The 18,563-nt window shown below is 32.3% G+C and overlaps 2 protein-coding genes and 1 long non-coding RNA gene across 6 annotated transcripts; 1 reads left to right on the top strand and 2 right to left on the bottom strand.

Annotated features, from left to right (window-relative positions):
* Nucleotides 1-517: 517 nt before the first annotated feature.
* Nucleotides 518-6,091, bottom strand: SCL1 (SCARECROW-like 1). Of its 4 annotated transcripts, none has more exons than XM_088210446.1 (3): nt 5,875-6,090; nt 4,916-5,005; nt 518-2,542 (listed from the first exon to the last, which is right to left on the bottom strand). In XM_088210446.1, exons 2-3 carry the CDS (start codon nt 4,961-4,963, stop codon nt 722-724), a joined length of 1,869 nt encoding a protein of 622 aa, XP_088066572.1. In that variant the 5' UTR covers nt 4,964-5,005; nt 5,875-6,090; the 3' UTR covers nt 518-721. The 4 variants fall into 4 exon arrangements, with proteins under 4 accessions (XP_088066572.1, XP_088066573.1, XP_088066574.1 ...); XM_088210447.1 differs by lacking the exon at nt 5,875-6,090 and adding an exon at nt 5,394-5,827; XM_088210448.1 differs by lacking the exon at nt 4,916-5,005 and having other exon boundaries at nt 5,875-6,091.
* A 3,879-nt stretch (nt 6,092-9,970) lies between these two features.
* LOC110818247 (uncharacterized) lies at nt 9,971-12,129 on the top strand. The gene is made up of 2 exons (XM_022047041.2): nt 9,971-10,279; nt 10,783-12,129. The coding sequence occupies exons 1-2, from the start codon at nt 10,120-10,122 to the stop codon at nt 11,628-11,630; spliced, it is 1,008 nt and encodes a 335-aa protein (XP_021902733.1). The 5' UTR covers nt 9,971-10,119; the 3' UTR covers nt 11,631-12,129.
* A 900-nt stretch (nt 12,130-13,029) lies between these two features.
* On the bottom strand, nt 13,030-18,563 carry LOC110817987 (uncharacterized). The gene is made up of 3 exons (XR_002540283.2): nt 18,404-18,563; nt 15,517-15,578; nt 13,030-13,405 (listed from the first exon to the last, which is right to left on the bottom strand). It is a non-coding gene; the product is annotated as an uncharacterized LOC110817987 (long non-coding RNA).

Here is an 18,563-nt window from a genome sequence, read left to right as displayed (position 1 = left end):
CCAAAAACTTTTTCGTTAATTCTCCACTTGATTTATATATTTAGAGATCACTATCAAATATATAAGAACATTTAGATAAAAAATTATAACAGCAGCATTAATAAAAACGATTCAATTGCTAAATTAGTGTAAAGAATTTTAAAAAATAATAGTAATAAAGAAATCAGAACCTACCATAACCTCCTATTACTAATTTCTTGGGAGAAATAAAAAACTAAAAATTGAACAATAATAAAATAAGAGAAATTGAGGGATTGACAAAATGATAATAAAATAAAAGATTGCTTTAAAATAGTTTTGAAATTATTAAGATTGCAGTGGCATAAAAATTATATTTTTTAATTTTGTATTAGCAGGAAAGTAGTAAGAGCTCTAATAAGAAAATAAAACCCAGTATTTTTTTTCTTTTAGAAAAAAAAAAAAAAAAAAATCTCATCATCCTGGCCAATAAGATCTGGTAATCAGATTAGGTTTCTTGGTATTGTAATCGGTTTAAGAATTAGTTGCCCATGCAATCGAACCAAATGACATTCATAAATGTTAGATAATTGGAAAATACTAAATCGTTCATCTGCAGAGAATTGAAAAAAGTCATTGTAATCCACTTACATGTTAAACTAAGCAAAGCATCCTTGATTCCACACAAAAAAAAAACCAAATAGTTACAGCAACCTCAAGGTGCGTCGTTATGCCAATGGCAGAAGCTACCAAATAAAACCTTTTACCTCCAAGCTGAAGCAACTATCAAACTCTTGTCTTCCCATCCAAAGTGAAGGGCAGCTTGATTCTCTTTCAGTTTATACCTATCGCAATACTGCTGCCTTATAACATTCCGTATCATATTAATGACATCTAAACTCATTGGACGCGAGTTAAATCCGGCCATCATCATCCTTGCTCTCCACTTTCCAGCGACCTCGTACCGTTCTATTCTCTCCTCTCCTTCACACGCAACAATGTTAACTATGTCCCGTGCCAGACATTGCCTTTCAACATTCATCCTGTCTTGACTCTCTCTTGGGAGAGTCGCGTCCAGAGACTCAAACACAGCAGAGTAATAATTGTATGCTTCAATAAATCTTGGGAAGAAGGGGGAGGTATTAGTGTTCACATCTTGCTCGACAACCGTTACAAGTTTCGGGTTCAAGCTTTTGACCATCCGAAGAAGCTGGTCTCGCTCATTTACTGTTGAAACACTTTCATCAGGCATGTGATGCAGCTGAAATGCAAAGTTAACCACCAATACTTCCCCAGGCCTGCAATCCAGCATCAATGGAGTGACAAGAGAAGTCTTCGAAGGCACTGCTTGAAACTCAAAGGAGACACCAAGAGCTTCGGCAAGCTTCTCAAGCCTTAGTCCGATTATTTTAAGGCCGCCAACAGGACGCTGAACAGATTCAGGGTCATCAACTCCTGTTAACCTAAGGCGGGGCAGTTTGCCAGGCAGAGTAGCTAATGTTTGTATCAATGTTATGTATTGACTACCTTGATTTATGTCAAAGTCTATTATGTGAACTCTTTTCTCACCTTTAAGTGCCTCAATGATTGCACCATTTGCTGCCATAAATCCAAATTTAAAACAAGGGCACACCTCAAAGAGGATCTGCATGGCTGCAAGCCTATCAGATGATGGAGGCTCTTTACATTTTAAAGCTTTGTAAAGGAACTTCCCGGAGGCAGCCATTCTTGCAGCAAGGCCTTCCATCATATATGCTGCAATCCTCTGTGGAGGATCTCCTTGAATTGAGACAATTTGCTGGAGTTCATTGATTATTGCTGAGGCTTCATCTCTATTTCCATCTGATAATGCACTAGCACAATCAATAAGCAATTCCTTTGGAGTCCTACATGATATCTGTGTTACTTCTTTGGTGCTGCTTATACTACTGAGGTTGGAGTCTGCGGATGAGGACTCCTTGGGTGAGTCGTGAAGCAAAGTATTTTGAATTGGGTCAGACCATTCACTTTCAATTTCCATGCTCTGACCACTGCCAAACATTTCATCATCTTCATCAACATCAATATCATCAAGTAGTGCCCTCTCCAGTTCTTGAAGCTTTAGCCTCATTGTATCTTCATCATAGTCAACTGGATCCAGATTTTGATTTTCCAGGTAATCTGGTCCAAGATTTTCTTGATAGCCATCATAAGGTCTCCTGGATGTAAAAGAAGTATCAAATGAGTTTTGAATGGCCATGGAGGAACACAGACTAGCTCTCTGCTGGTAAGTGGAGGCATCTTGCTGGGGACACGAATTCCCTGAGATGGCAGAAGTAGATGGATGTATCAGTTCTTCAGTTGGTGATTCAAGGAAGTACTTTTCGTAACTCTCACTCGAGTAAGAATTTGACATGCAAGTGCTCATTTGCCTCTCCGCATTGAAGATTTGATTGGATGAGCCAGTGTTATCCGTGCTTCCCTTTAGCGAGTAGAGTTTCGGATTCCTGTATGATGTGGCAGATGGCTCTGCAGACCTGACCAAAGACATGGTTCCTCTTTTTCTTGACCAATCCTTCACAAAGGCTGGTTCACAATAAGAATCCTGTATCAAAATCACTTAGGTTAGAACTGAGTTTGTTAACTAGATAGAAGTGCTAAACCAATCGTTTTTTGTTTGTTTTTCACAGGCAGTAGTAGAATGTTATTTGTCAAAGTGTTTCAGTCCTTGTCATTTGAGGTTTGCAGGACAATCACAACATGGCAATGAGAGAATAACATGAGGAAATTGTTAGCAAATAAAACTGCTGGAAGAAAACATCCATGTAAACCATCAGCAACCGAGTTGCAGAACGAAAACAATTAGGTAAACCAATCACTTCAAGCTTGTGCAAGCAGAGATGGGTGTGTCCACAAGCGTATATGTTGAAGCGTGTATAAATGTGCATGTAAATATTGATGACAGGAGACCTTATTGATATCCTAGCTGATAAGTAAATATATTTGTACATAGGTTGGCATTCCCCTTGGTGCTTAATTATTAATACATATCATACTTTTTATTTCAAAAAAGTATCGGTCACACAGAGAGGGCATTTTGTTTAAGCAATTAGTTCAATATTACATATCTGAGTGAATAAGTATGGATCCAAGCTATCCTTGAAATTAAGCTTCGTCATTTAGAATAGTTAAAGAGTTTGTTGCATATGATCAATCCAGAAGAACCAACAAAATGAGATATCCTTTTAGTAGGGTGCATAATAATAGAGACGAACAAGATGCCCTAACATCTGAGAGATGCTAATAAAAAAATTGCTCGTATCTTCCAAATAGATCTGAATGAAAAAATTCTATTTGTTAAGTCATCTAAGCTCATGCAAGATGTTAGTGGAAGAAAATGGATGTCTTTAATTTGGCAAGTGATATAGGACTTTGATCAGAAGAGCAATTATGCGAAGAGGACAATGGAATCTGATTCTGCTGAAGTTTCTATTCCTTAATGATGTGTCAGTAAACCCTTAAAGGTTTACCAACAACATATTATCAGTTAGTAGTTGAACATGATCTGTTGAAACTGTTGTGGTTGTGGCGGTTGAAAGGCATCAGTTAGTAGCATACTAAATCAACTATAAATAAATTGTAGGAGAAAATCGAGAACAATTTTTTGCAGACTTAATAACACATGACACTTTCTCTCTTTCTCTCTCGACCTAGCTCTGTTCTCTCTCTTCTTATCTCCGCAACTTCTTTTCTCACCTATTCCAGTCATAAAGCTCAAGTACCATTAACAGGTTAGAGTTCATGTCTAGAGCTCCTTAGATGGTGATTCTCAAATCTGTTAGTTCATTGTCCCATACAAAAACTTGTGGCTGTCAAGGGTTGAAAAGATTAGTCATTTCATGAAACAACATATTCGTCACTATAAATTGTCTTTTGTTCACAGAATGCACTTAAAATATAGTACATTATGAAACTTCTGTGGACGAAATATGGCAAAAATTCAGCTTGTGTTTGGCTCAGTTACCCTTTCATTTCCACTTAATTCGTACCTCCATATTTCATATTAGTCTTAACATGTAGAATTAAAAGATAATTTATGTGCTTTATCTCAACCATCCCCACCCTGAATCCATTGGGAACAAGAATTCAATTCCTATGGATTGAAGTGGGACTTTAATTCTCACCATAAAGAATTCAAGGTGAGCTTAGATCAAACAAAAAACATGTTGCAATTCTATATGTTCAGAATAATATGAAATTAAAGGTCGTAAATGATAATGAATTGAGAATAGAACCAAGAGTAGTGTTATTGTTTGTTTATCTCCTACAAGGTGACAACAGTCATCGAAAACATATTCAGTTAAGAGCTAGGAGGCTACTCTGCCAATATTGCTCCTTTATGCTCCCATGTTCAGAGACAAAGTGAAAATAATGAAATCGACAGTTACTGGAATTAAGAGAATAAGGAACACGTAAGTTTGCACTTACTTGAATAAGCTTAAAGCAGAAAGATTTTTTGTTTATTATATCTACATGCCTAATCTTAAAGGATCTAATTTGATTAGAAATTCTATCATCATCCCATTTTCCATCTCCCCACTTCTTCACTACTTTGCATATATTAAATGTTTTGTGTCTAAATCCGGCAAAATAATCAGTTTAGTGCCAGACTAATATTTTTTATCGGCATTAGACTGTTACTATAACTTGAAACCACAAATTAATAACATGTATTCCGTGAACAGCAAGATAGAGTGGCAGTAACATTAAGGATTCAGTTGGATCTTGAATGGTGTTTACTCGTTGTTAAAGTAAGAAATGCGAGAATAAGTAAACACGAAATAGGAAAAAGTAGAAATCGTCAAGATATTCGTTGTTAGCTTGTTTCTACACTGAAAAGATTTGGTTCCTGATTGTCTCCCTCCCCCCATCCTTTTGTTGACCACAATGAGTAAAAGGAAAAGAAAACCCAACTCACCAGAGACCTGCTGCCCACAACTTTATGTTTAGCAGCACCCTTCACCATGTGCCAGTTGGTGCCTAATTATGTTTAAACAAGCAGCTAATTCTGCCAACAGAAAAAGAAAAACACATTTGAAGGATAGATCCATCTGAAACTAGCTAACGTTTTGACATATTAAAATAACGTAAATGAAAATATCATTCGATGTTTATCAGTTTGACAAGGAGGAAAACATCAGATTCAAGCAGTATATAACTTTTCTATAGGAAAAAAAAAAAATAGAAAACATGAGACATCCAAGAAGCCAGAATTAAAGCATGAAAGCCAACGGTTTAGGTTAAAACAAATACGAATACATCTGATCCATGCAAACCAAACCGATAAATTAATAAACTAGAAATAAAGCATTCAAATGATCAGCTCCAGGCCATTAATCCCACCAAAGACAAGAACCTGTGCAGGTTTGTCAAGATAGAAATCAAGAATTATATACCCGATCAAACAAAAGGGGTTGAAGAGAAAGTAGCAAAGATCATATCAGCTATCAAATCCCGCAATTGAACAGAAAACAGAAGGGAATGAATTGGAGAATGGAGAAGAAACCCTTATGTTTGACCTTGTATAAGATGACAAATTAAAAACAAAGGTAAATATACCCGTTTCAGATGGCTTTTCATTAAAAATAATATATATATATATATATATATATTGAGACTGTGAGGTTAGGTATGGTTGAAAAGCAACAAACCAATAAGAAAAAGAAACAGAGACAAACACAAAGTAAGGGAAACAAACAACCCAGACCCAGATGAAGAAAATATTGACCCAATAAAAAATATAATCAGATGGTTGAGAGGATTTTTAACCAAATTCAAGAATCTGAACATAACAATATTCGACGGACCCAGTTGCTAAAATGACAACTTTTAGATTAATTAACAAAATCATCCACTATTCTAGAAAGCAAAACTTACCCACTAATTTTCTTCTAGGGAGAGAAATTTCTTTACTTGATAATCGAATTGAAGAAGGAAGAAGGAAGAAGAAAATTCTCTCTCAGGTCTCAAAACGCGCACCCAGTTTCCTTTCCTGCCTTTTGTCTTGGTCCCTGCATGTTTATACCCAACTTGTCTCCTGGAGTTGTTGACAGTACTGCGTCGTGCTCTCCTACGGTGCGGTCCAGAAACACCATAATGGATGTTTCCTCTTCTTCGTCATATAAATCCTAACCGTACATTTGGCAGACCAAAACTGCATCATGACCAGGATTTTTATTGCCTTTTACGTGATTGATGCCTGATGGGTAAAAAGAGAACGAAAATTACCCGCGTATTAATTGAAGACCTCAGATGACGTAAAAAATGACCTCATACTTTTAGTTTTTAACTCCCATATTTATTTATTTAATTATGAGGGAACATAACATTTGTTACAAAATAATAAAATTAATATTTCGAATATTTTTAAGTATATTTGAATTTTTATTTAAATTAATAAAATATTATATTTGTTATATAAATTCTAAAAGGCAGAGTCAAAAGAAGGTGTGCATGTAGAGGTAAAAGCAGTGTGACTTCGAGGCAATTTTCAAATGGGTTTGTTAAAATGGAAATTATAATTTAATTATGTTTATTTAAGTACTAATTGAAAATAAAATAATCTATTTATTTATTAAATTAGTATATAATAATATACTAATTACCTGTTTAAAATTTTAAAAATATAAATAATTTAATTAACTACAATTTTACAATCAATTTAATTTTTATTTATTGAATTTGTTTAATTTGTAAAAATTTTAATATGACGAGTCGTCAATGTAATAAATTTTTTTTTTTTTTTGTGTAAATTAAAAATGTTTTATTAGTCGATTAAGGGTTAAATTATAAATAAATTAAATAATTAAATAAATAATATTAAAATATAATTATTAATTTAATTAAATTAATAAAATGTTGAAGAAGGGATGACCATTTCTTTTCGGTGCCCAAAATTCAAAGGCGCGTAGGAATTAAAAGACATCTTAGTCCCTATGGAGGAATAAAAGTCAGGTCTTAGAAAATTTAAGGAATAAATAATAAATAATAAAAATGTCAACATTCAATAAAAATAAAAAATTAAAAAAAATTAAAAGAAAGTGTGGAAATTTGGAAATTGAAAATTTTGCAATAACTTAATATCCCAATTAGTTGCTTGATTTATTACTAATTAAGTCTTAATCATCCTTCTCTTTTATCTTTATCCAAATCAAGAGTTTAATTTGACACATAATATGTTGATAAAAGAAATGTAAGTAATGTTGCTTGTCACTAAGTCATAAATTAACATTGCAAATAAGTATTAAGTTTTTATATCTATCTATGTATGTATGTTCAACCTAATACATACTCCCATGAATTTGGGCCCACCCATATTCATTTAAGTCCAAACAAGACCCAAGCCTGCTATTGAAGTTCAACCCAAAATCACTCGGTGCTCGGTTTCTTATACATCTTTCGCATTTAGGTTAGAGATTTTCGTTTCGAGAAGACTATTCATGTAATATTAATGAGTACGAACGTTTATACAATATTTCTAATAAATAAAATTAATAAATATAACATACGCAGTGGTAATACTTATTAATATAACTCATTTATAACAAAATAATTTTTTTTATTTATTTACAGATATCTACACGAGACGTTTAAATTAATTTAGATATTTCATATATCAACAACTAAATGATTATCATGTTACGAGATGTGTGTGTTAAATATGGTGTAATTTTGCTGCATACGTAATATTTATTAGTTTCATAAGTTTGAAAAATGGCGTGCGAACGTCTGTATAATTCGTGATTTTTAATTATTTAAATATTATATTAAATTGTTAAAATAATTTTGAAATTATATTTAGATTTTGTGAAGGAAAGAGTTTAGAGTTTTGAATAATATGATTTTCATCAATTATAATACTTTCTACAACACATACATATACTCATTTAATTAGAACTAATTGACTAAATAGACAAATAAATATGCATGCAAATTACAAACAACATCATATGAATATGAATATATATATATATGTATATGTATATATACAATAATTAGCTGGAAGCCCTATAAATTTATGTTTAAACTAATATAATATTAATTTCATGATAACCTAGTTATGACCAGATGAGAAGAAGCTAATTACAATATTTGTTTTTTTTTCCTTCGACAATACAGTTTAGATGGATCAATCAAAGGTATAATATAATATAATATAATACAATTATAAATTAATTATATCCACCGTAAACATTGTTTTTGACCTAAACTAGATTGGTGCATCAACCAATCACAACTGGATAAGGATTTAATACCCACCATTAATATTTGATTATTATATATATATGTGTGTGTGTGTGTGTGTATAGTTTACTTGAGATCATATTGATGTTTAATTTAAGATCATGTTTTTACGAATTAGTGTTTAATTTCGTGGGGTATAAAATCCCAATCAGTTAAGAAACGTTAATATATATATATATGTATATGTGTGTGTGTATATATATAATACAAAGGGTAGCTTAGCTATATATTGCAGGAAAGAGTTCAACGTTTCAGTAATTTGACTTGTCATCTGCATGGAAGTATGAGGAAGGAGAGACGGGTTAGCCATACTTTTCTTGATGCTGTACTTACACGGCATTTTTGTATTAACCCACAAGATTACACTCCAAAAATTTAGTTGAAAAGGTCCCATTTCTCTCTCTCATATACATACACACACACACGCACACACATATATATGTGTGTGTGTGTGTGTGTATATGCTTCTGCAGATATTGTTTCTGTCATTCACGTCACTGTGTTTTCAACTACCATGTATATGCAAAGCTGAATTGTGGGGTACTAGCTAATTAATACTTGTTCCTACGTCCATAATTATATTAAATGTAATTAACACGTGGTTTTTTGTTTGTTTAAAATATATAATTAACGTAATTTTACTATATATATTGTATGCTTTAATTTCTGAAATAAACTATATAAAAATTATGTTTTTTGAGTATGAATAATGTAAGTTAATTAACTATATTTATATAATTTTTATTCAATGTAAATTAAAATAATATAACTGCAATATATAGTAAACATGAACATTATATCCAATATATATATATATATTACTAAATTCCTTAATTCTGTGACAAACTTTGTCTCTAATCCCCCAATTAGTTTGAAGAAACAATCAGAGATTAGAAATACTCTTTCGATATTTTTGACAATCGAATTTCATAGTGTTGCTTAACTTCGAACTTTGTCTTTAATTCTAACGGCAACATTTTTTTATTTCGAGTTTAGATAAATTTTAATACATTAAATTTTTAATATATATTTTAAAAAAAATTTCAAGATTTGACAACGACAATAAATCGAGGGTACGAAAACATTTAGTTTACCAACTATTCTTTTGGTACTAATCAATGCAGGCTTAATTGATTTATTTGGTGCCATACTGTTTGCTTTCCTCAATGGGAAGCATGATCTACCAAAAAGAGAAAATCTTACAAAACTGGCATCTTAACTAGTTTTATTTATACATATATAGGCTATTATTCAGTTCCCTAAAAGGATTATATCAACTAAGATTATAATTAAATCCTCTCTCTCTCTCTCTCTCTCTCTCTCTCTCTATATATATATATATATATATAAGATCAGCAATTAGCATGATGAGCAGTTGTCTAGGCATGTCTTGGAGTTTAATTATAAGCACTGATTTCATTGTTAAACAGTAGATAATCCAATAGTGTGATTATAAGGTGAGACGCAGCCCTTTCTGGGTGCACCTTATTAATGAAAAGAATTAGGAAACCAGTCTTTGAACAAGGAGAGCTGTCCCTTCATTTTATATTAAAAAAGAAACAAGAGTAACCCAATTCATTACTCCATAGATAGGTTTGATTTAACGTAATAGAAGGGAGTAAATTAAGAGATGAGAAATGGTTTTAATGGGGCCAACGGGCATAACAAGAAACAGTCAAGAAGTATTTGTACATGGACTCAATATATATATATATATATAAATGTGTCGTGTAAAACCAACAAAAGTGACTTACCATCTGTAACCCTAAACCAACCCCACTTTTTCATTCTTCTTCCTTGTATATATCTTCTTCTGGACTTCTGTTGGGCTAGTTAGTTTGATGGAAGAATATTCAATCCTGCTCCCAGTGGTCAGCTATGGAGGATTCTGAAGCTGCCTCAACTGATGATATTACCAAGGGTAGTTGCCCTAGGGGACACTGGAGACCTGTTGAAGACGAGAGGCTCCGCGAGCTTGTCCAACAGTATGGTGCTCAAAACTGGAACTCCATTGCAGAAAAGCTCCAAGGAAGATCAGGTACCGAAGTAACTCTAATTTTATATATACTTGTGTATGTGCGTGTGTGAGAGATCTCCCAATTCCCTCTATATCTTCCGGTCGAAAGTGTTATCTTCTTTTACAATTATTACTTGATTTTGATTATCTTCTTTCCCATAAACGGAGATAACTTTGAAGCTCAACCCTCATATGTGTGTGTATATATAAATATATGTACATACAAATATATATATATATATATATAACACTAATTCTCTTGGCTGATAATTAGAAAAGTATATATAGTTGCTAGATATAATGATTAAAGATATTCATCATCACATCTTGCAATATTTGCCTGTTCAAATTTGAAGTTTGGTGGATGGAATTTTAGCTTGCATATATTAATTTTAGATTTATCCAAATAATTGACATATATACGATTTTGATAATACTCAAGAAGATGGTTTAGTTTAGCTCCTTTTCTTTTTCTTTTTCTTTTTTTTTGGTGAAGTATTTATAATACCCTTGATTAATTGTAGGAAAGAGTTGCAGATTGAGGTGGTTTAATCAGCTTGATCCAAGAATCAACAGAAGACCATTTAGTGAAGAAGAAGAAGAAAGGCTCCTTGCAGCTCATCGGATCCATGGAAACAAATGGGCGCTAATAGCCAGACTTTTCCCTGGAAGAACTGATAATGCTGTCAAGAACCATTGGCATGTCATCATGGCAAGAAAGCACAAACAACAGGCCAAACAATTTGGCAACAACAAGACAAGTTACAATAATCAGGAAGGTGACTCCAACCCAAATCCTAATTTAATTCATCCAAGAAAATCAAGACCTCAGGGATGGTTTGGCTCAAGATTAATTGGCACTGACAATGCTAGCTTCTTAGAATTTCAAGATCTCAATAAACATACTCATAATCATCATCTCTTCTCACCTTCTCCATCTACTTATTCACCTTCTTCGACTTTTGCCTCATCCTCCAACAACTCCTCTTCGGTCTCAGTTAAACGAGAAGGAAGAGATTGTTTTTTGAATTCTACTTCTAGTTTTTACACTATTGAGACCTCCAAGATATCTAATCAATTGCCTATTTATAGATTTCATAATCCAAACTCTCTAATATATGACAGCTGCTACCAAAATTCCACTTCATGTGATCAACTTCCGAGCTACAGAACAAATATTCAAACTTCTTTTGGATACTTTAAACTGGATGATCATCATCGTGATCAAGTCAATGGAATATTTAAGAGAGAAATGGCAAGTTTCCATGAAAATTTGGTCAGTCCAAGAAGCAGTGAACGAGGAGATGAATCCATAAAAAGCAAAGATAACGCTCCTTTCATAGATTTCCTTGGTGTGGGCATCTCTTCTTGATCACCATGCATACTACTCTATTTAACTATACATGCCCATATGTGTACATATATATATATATATATATATATATATCAGCTTCAATGTTTCTTCTTGCGATCCAAGTTAATGACTTAATGGCATGCAAAAGTCTTAGCACTTGATCATCACCAGCTTCCCTGTGGAACATGGCTAGCAACATTACAAATTTCTTTTGATACATATGCCCTATTCTGCTAACTTAATGCTATATATTATATGATGAGAAATTATACTTTTGGCCATTCATACGATTTGATCAGTCAAGAGGCAGTGAACTAGGAGATGAATTCATAGATTTCCTTGGTGTGGGCATCTCTTCTTGATCACCATGCACCCCACTCTATTTAACTTTTATATGTGCATACATGTGTGTGTGTGTGTGTGTGTGTATGCACACTGCCTAGTTTTAGCTTCAATCTTTCTTCTTGTGGTCCAAGTGAATGACTTCATGGCATGCAAAATTTTTAGCACTTGATCAAGATTGCAAATTTCTTTTGATACATATACCCTATTCTGCAAATTGATACTATATACTATATGATGAAGAATTATACTATTGACCATTCATACGATCGTATGATTTGGATGATAATTACGTTTATATGCTAAATGCTTATACTAATGTTTGAATCCAATCACATAAAGCTATCTCTCGATAATAATGCATATTGTGTATTAATTATCGTTTAAATCATTTTAAAATATTTTAATTTTTTAACTTCGTTATTATTTTCTGATCTATATTGGTGGTTAAAAAATATTACGAAACTATTTTCAAAAGAAACAAAATCAATAAGAACTATTGAAAGAAAACAAAATTAAACTTGAGATATTTTAAAAATTTTATAAAATTCAACCGACACCATGTTTATTTTAGAGATAAAAATACTCGTATGATTATTTTATAAGTTTTAGGGTATTTTTTAAGCTAATATATAATTTATTTAAGGCTTTGGGTACGTAAAAAAAAAGAAAGAAAAAGAGTGTTATCGTTATATATGTATATAAAATATATGGTTTGAAAAACTTTGAATAAAATATATGAATGAGTGAGGAGATGAAAATTTAATATGTAATAATAAATGTAAGCATTTGAAACTATTTTAGAATTCAAGTTAATTAATAACATATTAATTAAATTAAATTAAATTAATAATATTATTATATCTACTTCTTTATTGTTATTAATTTAATTTATTTATTATTTAATTTTTTAAACTGTTTTTAAAATAAATAAAAAAATGGAAACTATTAAAAATTAAATTGTAATAAGTGTTAAATTTTGAAAATTAAATTAATAATTTATTTTAAAAATAAATAAAAATGTCATATATATATATATAATAATTCATTTTAATATTTATTAAACATGTGATAATTAAAGAATAATATTAAATATATATTAATTAAAATATCTACCAGTACACGTGCATACGCTCTGCAAATCTAAACATCCGTCTCTCCGTTTCCAAACAAAAAGAAACAAAAGCGACAAAATCTGCGTCTCCAACCTCTGTCTCACTCTCTCTCTCTCTCTCTCTCTCTCTCCCTCTGGTTCAGTCTCACAAGTTAAAGCAATGGCGTCTCGCGCTTTTCCCCACACTTCCACATGCCTCAACCTGCACAGCCGCGAGAACCATTCATCGAAGTCGGTGCGGTTCTTGATTGAACGCAGTTCGATTTCTCGAAGCGAAAGCTGAGCCGTGAGTCGGTATCGAGGGGTAGGCGGCAGAAGAGGAGGTGCGCATGGTCTCCTAGTACGCAGCCGGGGGTCGTTCGATTTAGTCCAACAGGAACATAAGTAATAATTTTAACATTAAAATCAAAATAATAAATATATGAATAATGTATATATTTATTATATACAATATTTTAATAAAATATTATTTAACATTATAAATATATATAATTTATATTCTTTAATATTTAAAACTAAAATATGGGTATATAAATAATATATTTAAAAATTAAATCTTTTGAACAAAATTTCAATCCACTTCCATTTAAAACTGGATCAAATCAAAAAAAATTTCATTCATCATTTCATGTCTGGACCAAGAATTTGGGCCTTCAGATATTTCAACCCTGAGCTTTAAACAATAGTTCATGGGCTTCTCATCAGCATCAAAATCATACCAATAGAACAGTTATAAGCTTCCTCATCAGACTCATTTCCCTTAAGTTGGAGCTCATAATCTTTCTAAAGAACAGAATGGAACTCATCATATATTTGTGGGTGATAATGAATTTGGTTGATGATGTTGGCTTTTACTAAAACATGGGTATTTGTTACATTTAAATTGAATATTGCAATGATGTGTATACATGTGTATATATATATATATATATAGTGTTGAGGTGGAGTGTAATTAAATGAGATAGGTGGGGTTGGTTTAATATTGGATGACATGATGAATGAATCTGTGTGGGTCAGAGTTAAGAGATTCCCGCAATCAAATGATATCCCAGCAGCAACACAACAACAGGGTAGGGCCTGACTGATGAGGGTGTGATACACATTTCCACAACAAGCTTGTTCACTAGTCCATTTCAAAATTAGTTTTATCTTTTAATTATCACTACTTATTCAAAACTTCACTCTCCACATAAATGTTATGCTAAATCTCCTTTGTTTCGACCTCGGTAAAGTAGTATAAGGTTCTTTTGGCTTTTGATTGTTGTTAAATTTCACACAAAAATTGTTCAATCAACTCCTTAAATCCATAAATACTTTTTAACTCCAAGGATTGAAACTAATCTCAAGCTCCTATATTAGTAGAATGATGAATCATTAGCAAAGCATTGTATCAATAGTCTAATCAAACTCGTCATTCTTTGGTAGTAACTGAGGTGAACAATGAATATTTCGATCCCGTCAAACTAATCACTCTTCTAATATCCTAATTGAAGCCCATACAGATCTTCCTTGCTAAGGGTTCAAGCTTCAAGTTTCTCTAAAATAGACCTCTATATTGATCTCGGTATTATTTGCTACCTAAACTAACTTTTCTTCGATTTGGTTCTCCTCGTTCATAGAAAATCTATACCTTTGCAACACCTTAGTAGGGACGACTCTTCCTTCGACTGTTCAGGTAGTGCAAAACATTATTTCTAGGGATCTCTTTGGTATTGATTCATTGTCTAAGTCTTTCTAATAGTTGTTTTCCTTCTTACAACTCCTTTCCTCATTGTAAAAGTATTTATTTTAGTAAACTTTCAAATTACTGATCTTGCCATCTGTGTCTATTTGAGGCTTTTAATGAAAGGTCGCACCAGCCTCTACATCTCCTCCAACTTGTGCTATATAGCCTCCACTTTTTTGGTCTCTTTCACAAATATCTCTCCAAGTGTTTCATACTCTTTGTGCAGATCCTTTCCATTAACAATTATTTAAGAGAGCAAATGTAGTTTGGAAGAATTCCTTTTCTCTTTTTGTGGTGTTTCCTACTGACAAAACTAAAATGAAGTAAGTTTTATTACAAGCTTAGGTAGCAGTCTTAAATAATGATGGATAAATAGCTGAAGCAAATGGCGGTTTATCATGCATATTGTTTCTACTATAATGTAATGGATGACTCTGCGTCCCATACTTCATACATATTGTTTTAAGTTGTCTACTCCATCTCAAAAATAGCAAGCAACAAACAAAATAAAGGGAAAGTTCTAAATTGGAGGGGACAAAAGAACATTAACTAAAGAACTAGATGTGGAATTAGAGTTTAAGAAAAGAAGAATTTTTCTAACACCAATTACCAAACTTTTTCAAAATGAACCATTTATAATGGTACTATCATTTTTACAGTCAAAATAAAAAGAAGACTAAAGATAAAAAGATCATAAGAAAATGAATACAATGAAGAACTACCTGAAGGGGAGGGGCTGCTGGAATGTGATTTCATTTCATATGTTCTGGCTTGAAAGAATGAGCTGATGTGCAACCATTGAAGAGGAAATTTGTGAATGATCGACATATTTTGCTAATAAAAGTATCATGATAGACATTTTTTTTCGCAATTGATTTGTACGAAATAAGTTTAAATTGTGAATATGACGAAAGGAAACGGTAAATTGACATAAATTTTTAGGGAACCTTGTAAATTTTTTCCAACAAAAATAAATGAATTTTTGCTCCATAGATCAATTGCTATACTAAATTACAAAAGAAATCCATTAATTTCTCTCACCTCTAAAATTTCTTCATCATCTCAAAGAAAGCAACAAAAAGATTTTCCAATTATATAAAGTAACAAAGGCAAAATCTTTAGACTTGTCCTTTCTGTTAACATATCTAACATAATTCCAGACTATAATATGCAATTGCTATATCTTCAACCTTGTCCCCTACAAAACCCCAAAAAGGATAACAAGGTCCTTGTTCATAAGTTTCCAGATTTGTTTTTTACTCAATAAAAATTTTTATAGGCCACCAAATTATGATTCATTGACTCCAATAAGTAAAGAATTGTAATATTTTCTAGTGGAGTATATTTATTCATTGAAGTTTCAGAAACAAAGCTAAATGAGCAAAACTGTCATCACCAAAAATTAACCAACCATGAAAGGAAAAGACAACTAAGTACCATTAAAGCCCTTCACTATGTACTTTCCCCAAAACAAAGAATTTCATTCACTGTGTACGATATTGGCACCACCCTTCTAGAAGGGCATAATTTTGAAAACAGCTAAATAACCAATGAGTTCCTGGGGGACAACAAGAACAACTCAATCAGATCTGCCTCTTGTTAACTCTTCATCTTATTTTAAGCATAAGATTTATACTGAAAATGAAACTGTCCGAGACAAGTTGAAATTTCATCTGTGATTAGTGTGATATTCTTACTGTACTAATAGAACTTACTCTTTCATTAAGTATTTCAGATCGAGATAACCAAAATCCATATCTCGATCAATAAGAGAGTTGTGAATAACTCATCACCCGAACTCCCTTCAAAAGCTAGTGAAGGTCATGCTAATATGCTCAGTTATTTGTTTTTCGTTTATTTTTTTAATTTCCGTTTGTTATTTTAGAATGGACATTTGCGTAACCCTATTAGACATTTTAAATTATTGTGTAAAGAATGTAAACTCTAACTTCATTATTTCGCTTCCGTATTTAATTTATGATTTTATTTTCATTTAAGTTCTAGATCTCTACATTAATCTTATTTTAAGTATCAGATTTATACTGAAAATGAAAACTGTCCTAGACAATTTGGAAATTTCACCTGTAAGTTGGGCAGTCTAACATGACACTCATAGGATTTGCTTAAGCTTAATTCTTATTCCTCCACTAGTCACTCCTTTTCTAGGTCAATCCTTGTTAACAGAATCTAAGCGGTAGTTCTAATTTTAAAATCCAACCTCTAAAGAAGTGAAAGTAGGAGAGGAGATGGCTTAAACATTACGATCATTCTGTAATTCCATAACCTTGGAAGAATAAAGAATTGAAGATAAAGGCTTGGCTTTGTATGGAAATAAATGCATATCATTGGAAATAAATGAATATTACTACAAAAATGTCATTTCCAACCTAAATTTACAGGAAACCACTGTGCATATGGGATCATCAGAAATCACGCAAGAACCTAGGACTTTGACATTCTAATTTTTCTCTATACAGAGTGAATTTGGTATAATCCACAACTTTCTCTTGTTAAGCTAAAGATATGAAGTTGATTTCAATTCCAAACTGTTTCGAACCAATATCACTAACAGAATTTTAGTTATCATCCCTAAAATAATGTCATATGTGAGATACATACACCAATGAGTGACGAATGATTAAATAAAAGCATGAAAAGATAAGTTTTTTTTTTTTTTTCATAATATCTCAGTAGGACTTTGAAGGTTAAAGATATGTTTTAAAAATCTTGACAATAAATTACTAAAAATTTTATTCAACAAATTGAACAAACTGGCCTACCAAGTCCATAGAAGTAATCATCATATTCAAGTATAAATATTCATTTATGCAATACAGAAATTGAATAAATAAACCACTGCATTTGCATATTCAGTGACCTAACATCCAAAACAATGAAGGTATATTTTTAAAACTACACAATCATGTGAATCCTAACCAAATTTTTTGAATATGAATGTGAATACACAGAAAAAGAACAAAAAAAAAGAATAAGAAAATGGCCACTAGCAGATTGAAGATTTCTCAACCAATAAATGCATGTTCTTAATTTCAACCACAACCCATTGCTTACATGTTCATGTGGGCCTTGATGCCTGAAAATTTTGACTATTTTGCAGTTAAATGAGTAAAGAAACCACACTTAAATATTCAAGAGCTTTCAACCAATCAAGTCATAGTCTTCAATAGTAACCATTACTCTAGCTTACACATTCATTGTTGGATCACCACCATCATCATCCCAGATACTTTTGATGATTTAATATTTTTACAGGGAAGACTAGTGACCCGAGTCAATCAATAATCATTTACGTTAAACAGCAGCTGCAAAACATGCGAAATTGAACGACAACAGCAAACATCACAAAATAATAACAGCAGTAATCAGTCTCCAGAAGACCAATTATTGGTTACCCCCTCCCCCCCCCCCCCCCCCCCCCCCCCCCCAAAATATAATCAACTAATTTCAACCACTTTCACGAAAACTCACCCAATCGATAATAAACAATCAATTACCCAACGAGAGAAGTAAGCAAGATCGGATCAATGGGTAGGTGATTAAATAGAGAAAATAAATTAACACGAAAGCAACTTAGAATAATTTTATTACCGGAATGTTGACCGAGAATTTGTCTCCATATCTACAATGAGTCCGGTGAAATTATCGGAGCGGTGAGAGTGTGAAACTGAAGGGTACAGGAAACCGATTATGGAGTAGAGAGAACCAGATTCCGGGTTAGGATCCGAATACCCAATTGACGGGTTAATAT

Source organism: Carica papaya, chromosome 1 (assembly GCF_054855325.1).
Source record: "Carica papaya isolate Zhongbai chromosome 1, ASM5485532v1, whole genome shotgun sequence".
NCBI lineage: Eukaryota > Viridiplantae > Streptophyta > Magnoliopsida > Brassicales > Caricaceae > Carica > Carica papaya.
Note: the sequence above shows the minus strand (reverse complement) of the source record. Positions and strands in the feature narration are given on the sequence as shown.